Raw genomic sequence first — 4,813 nt, 5'->3', positions numbered from 1 at the left:
GGGCTAAACGAGAGCTCATTAACGAACCAGTGTTACACAGCAGTCAGAAAAAACCGCAATAGTCAGGTGTGATGGGAATAGCAAAGCCTCTCCATTACGGTTTGAGAATCTTTGGGTTGATGATTGTGTTGCCCACTGATGATCACTAACTTCCCCATGGCAACCGCAGCTGCTTGTTCTGCAGAGAAACAGAAGTATAAAATAACTGAGCAGCCTTTAACAGGCACTGCTTTTGTCCCACATGAAAAATATCAGATCATGCGCTTTCTCTGTGCCACATTTCCCCTGGACTTGCTACAGGTCAGCCTTCACTTACGCCCTGCTCTCTGCCGCATTCTCCGCTCTCCTGAGAACAGTCCACAGCTACGCTCTCGCAGCTGACACTGGTCCAAGAGGAAAGTTACCAGTTTGCCATCTTCACATTAAGAACTTTGCCAAGAAAACACCAAAACTGAGCCTCAGCCTTCCACCCTGAACAACATCCATGAACAAGGGTACAGAGAGAAGGACCAGCTCCACCTTCCCTCACCACACCCGCTCCTCAGGCGAGCAGGCTTACAGATCGCCCCTCTCCTGCTAAGCATTTTGTCACCAGCAGGGAACAATCAAAACCAGGGCTGCAGAAAGGAGGACAGACGAGTGCTGTGGTACTGCCACAATCCATAGTCCTACCTGTACGCTAGGGCAGGGCCTCAGCATCAGCTGGACTTGGCCTGCCCTGGAGCAGGAGGAGACAGAGACAATCAGCAATGGGAGGTTCTTCTCACCAGCCCAGCATCTCCCAGCAACTGAGGTCAGAGGGAAGGCCTGTGAGCTACCATGTGACACCTTAGACTTAAGGAGGTGACAGAATTCCTTCCCGATGGTCAGGATGAAACCAGAGTCCCAACTTCACCACTAGTGAGAAACGCACACACAACCTGAGAAGCGCACCAAGCAAGGTACCGTGAGAAAAGCTGCTGGTAGTTCCTAGTAGGGAAGGAAGGAGCAGCGTATTTTCCTACGGGGGCAAATGGGGAGCCAATACATTGGTGGCTTCTCATCAAAACCTGAGGTTACAGCCTCATGAACCACAGTTCAGCTGAAGACAAGACACTTCCTCAGGCAGGCTTGGGAATCCACGGGAGCGTGCTGCCACTCAGCTTCCACTGATCCGCCACGGGACAAAGGCTAGCGGTATCAGAGAGCAGCAGGGAATAACGCTCTCCTGTTACCAAAGGGAGGTACCTGGATTGTGATGGTTCCCTTCCCGCTGTCCGTCTGCAGATGGATCTCCATCTCTGGCAAGGCTTTCCCTTCTGCCATCAGGCGATGACGCAGTTTCTCCAGCGCGTCGCTGCCATTGGAGATCAGCTCCCGGATAAATACCTGGGGACGAGACACAACCTGACACTGCAGCCTGGCCTCATCGCTGCACGGGACTCCCAGAGACCTGGGAACTCATTGCCTACTCACAAACTAATTTCCAGCTTGCTAGAAAAAGAACTGCATTTCCCCATTATCTGCTGGGAAAACAGTTTGTCTGAACCCAGTATTGCAGCGCAGAGGCTCTGAGGCTCACAGAGCCACCCAGCCATACTTAAAAATTGTTTTGAAAACACATTTTCAAGCTATCTTAATAAAATGTCATTCAAGAAAGCATGCCACGCAAACAACAGAGGACTTGCTGGGAAACTGAGCGGGCATTCTCCCAGCAAAACCCTTTTTGGATGTACCCTTTGACAGAGACAGGGCTTTGCCAACAGATCTACCAGCAAGCAGTGGGTTCCTTACCTCCTTCTCCGAGTACAAGGAACGGGCAACAATGTCCAGCAGTTTCTTTGTTTCAGCCTGAAACTCATGTTTAGAGGCTGCACCTAGAATAAAATCACAAACACACCTTTAAGGCACTTCCCCGGGGTCCTCTTGGGAGGAAGGCAAAATGGCAGTGTTACCATGTGCTTATAGAATCACAGAATCGTCTAGGTTGGAAAAGACCTTTAAGATCATCAAGTCCAACCGTTACCCTACCCCTGCCATCCCACCCTAAACCCCGTCCCTAAGCACCTCCTCTGCCTGGCTTTTAAATATCCCCAGGGATGGGGATTCGACCCCTTCCCTGGGCAGCCCATTCCAGTGCCTGAGCGTGAAAGCCTGAAGTGGGATGGGACACAGGCAGCTCTGCCCTTCAACCAGGTGACAACAAAGGTGTTTACACACTCGTATGAGGCAGCACGCTTTGCCAAGCAGACACTTGGCCTCTGCACCTCAACTCCTGGCACACAAACCTCAAGGCAGTCAAAGCCTGCAGTACCGCCACATTGGTCACCGCATCTGGGCTGCAGAGCAATCGGTAAACGAGAAGTGAAAGGTGGTTCCCCTTGTTCCTATTGCATGGTTCCACACAATCCCCAACTGCTCTCTCAAGTGCCTCCCGTGGTTTATAGCCTGCCTTCCATACTCTTCCTTGACTCGAATTTCAAGGGAACCACCTGCACGTGTCTTGCTCCAAGACCTTCTACAGCCAGGCAGCATTTCTCATGCCCAAACAATACTTGGAGCCTCAGGCAGATCCTCAAACGTCTCTGTGGAGGAGGCAAGGGAGCGCATAGGTACAGCCACCTATGCAGGTAAGTAGCTGTGCCCAGGAAGAGAATTTTCCTCAGAAAGAAACAACGCTACTGTCAGCTGAAAGACCATCCTTGGCCTTTTAAAAATAGCTTTTCTCCTGCCAGAGGCATTAGAGAACCCTGAAGCAACACAGGGGAAGCCACGGGTCACACATCACCTTTGCCATGCCTTGCTGGTGAGGACCTACATTCCCCAGTGACGGGGACGAAGCTGGGGTGTGGACAGCAGCAGGAGCAGGGCATCAGCCCCACTGGGGGCTTCAAAGCCTGGCAGTCTCCTAAGTACCTGCCAGAAAAGCCACAGGAGCACGGAGTTAAGATGCTATTTCTGTGCTTGGATAACGCACGTGACTTTGCTTTAAAGCACCTCTCCCTGGAGACGCGCAAAGCAATTCATTCTAACTAAATGGTTGACACCAGTCATTAGACCTCCGTGATCCACAGCAATGACCTGGGCAAGCACAGCTTGCTTCTGGGACAAAAAGTCTCTTTTTAGGCAAATTCTAGCGCCTGCAGAGTCTCTACACATATGCACGACCATCAGTTGCCTGGCTGAGCCCACAGATGCAACATCTTCCCGCAGTCTTGATGGCCTCGTTTCTCAATAAAAGCCATTCTGACTTCAGGCATTCCAGTTTTGGGAAGGTGACAGCACAATAGATTCAAACTGTACTCTGCCAGCTAGGATGCGATGACCAACACCTGCACCTCCTCCAGAGGCAGGAACACTTCTGCTGAGGGCTCACCCTCCTAGGCAGGGCATAGCTGCACCCAGACGTTGTCCTGGGTCTGCCTGCACCCCAAGAGTGCCCCCACAAGACACCTATGTCTGTGCCCACCTTTCACATTCTCTGTGTCGCTGATGATGGTGTGCAGGGGCTCTTCTTCCTTGTCCTCCGCTGCCTGCGTGCTGTACGTCCGGACAGCAGAAAAGCTGGTGGCAGGAACGTTGTACTGGAGGCTCCAACGACAGAGCATTTGTTTTTGGAGACATGCTGCTCCTTTTGCTGGAAGACACAATGCAAGATATTTCAGTATAAATCACAAGTATCATCAGCAGCAGGAGCACTTTTTAAAGATCCCATGTAAGCAATCCCGTGGGGAGTTACACCATCCACGCAAGACTGAGGTTCCCTCGCAATCCAACAGCCACCATTTCCCTCCGGCACTGCCTTCGCTGCCTAAGAAGGGCAAGTCACTACTTTAGCCTGTCTCTTCTGAATTAAAATTCTAGCCAAAAGATGACAGCAGCTTTCACAACGAATTAACCGGTGAGGAAGAGGCAGTCTGCAGCTTTCATTGCTGTTACCTGTCCAAGCTGAAGGCAACAGGGAACGCTTCAACTCCCACGTTTCTGCCAGTGGAAACATAAAGCCCCGGCGCAAGCAAGGCAGCCTGCAACTCCAGGAGATGCCTCTGCTGCAACGCACGGCTTCTCTGGATGCTGTACTAACACTTACCATCGGGCAGGCCTCTAGGCACCAAAATCTATTTCTTTCTGCTCACTTCCACCCTGCTGACAGTAACCAGCTCCTTCAGAACACGCTCACTCCCATATCCAAGAACGGCTCCAGCCAGCCCTGTCTGGCCCCTATTAGCCAGCCGAGCAGTTACTTTATGGCCATAAATATTTGGCTCTTGACTGTATGAGCACAGTTGAGAGAGCATAGGGACGACACCCTCTGACAAAGCCAGCTCTGGGCCAAGCAGCACGTGCAGCAACAAAGCCACCAGGCAACAAAGCAATCAGCAGGGAAAATGAGAGACAAGTCAGGAAACGGCATGAGGCCTGTTAAGGAGTCGGATCCCCGGTTCTCCTCCTTCCATTGCACCCAGGTGAACCCAACAGTCTTCTCTCTGTTGGGGGATGAAACACAGCCAAACCTGGCCACAAAAAGACCATTTACAGCACTACAGAGCTCTGCCCAAAGCCTGGTGTGATTTCTGACTTGTAGAGAGAACGGCCTGTGCCAGAGTAAGAGCCTGGAAGGTGTGGATACGGTTGGACATGATGATCTTAAAGGTCTTTTCCAACCGAAATGATTCTATGATCTGAACATGCAGCTGCACTGGGGGCAGGCAGTGACTTGGCCTTCCCCAACCCTAAACAGACGGGGCTGTTTTGGGAGGCAGAAGAGCGACCAGAACAGCCTGGACAGAGCGGGGAGAACCTGGATAAGCAACAGACGTGGTTGGAAGCAGTG

The 4,813-nt window shown here is 51.7% G+C and overlaps 1 protein-coding gene across 5 annotated transcripts in view; it reads right to left on the bottom strand.

Moving 5' to 3' along the window:
- TRAP1 (TNF receptor associated protein 1) overlaps positions 1–3,616 on the bottom strand; it is a 34,867-nt gene extending 31,251 nt beyond the window's left edge. For all 5 annotated transcript variants that reach the window (XR_004841354.1, XR_004841352.1, XR_004841351.1 and 2 more), the window contains exons 1-3: positions 3,449–3,616; positions 1,774–1,856; positions 1,228–1,368 (exon numbers count right to left, since the gene is read on the bottom strand). Coding sequence is in view for 1 of the 5 variants with exons in the window: in XM_009634030.2 (XP_009632325.1) it covers positions 1,228–1,368; positions 1,774–1,856; positions 3,449–3,587 (363 nt within the window). In the remaining 4 variants the exon portion in view is untranslated. The remainder of the gene's footprint in view (positions 1–1,227; positions 1,369–1,773; positions 1,857–3,448) is intronic.
- Positions 3,617–4,813: the final 1,197 nt, after the last annotated feature.

This window comes from Egretta garzetta, unplaced genomic scaffold (assembly GCF_000687185.1).
Source record: "Egretta garzetta isolate BGI_Z169 unplaced genomic scaffold, ASM68718v1 scaffold372, whole genome shotgun sequence".
Classification (NCBI taxonomy): Eukaryota; Metazoa; Chordata; class Aves; order Pelecaniformes; family Ardeidae; genus Egretta; species Egretta garzetta.
This window is presented reverse-complemented; position numbering and strand designations above follow the sequence as displayed.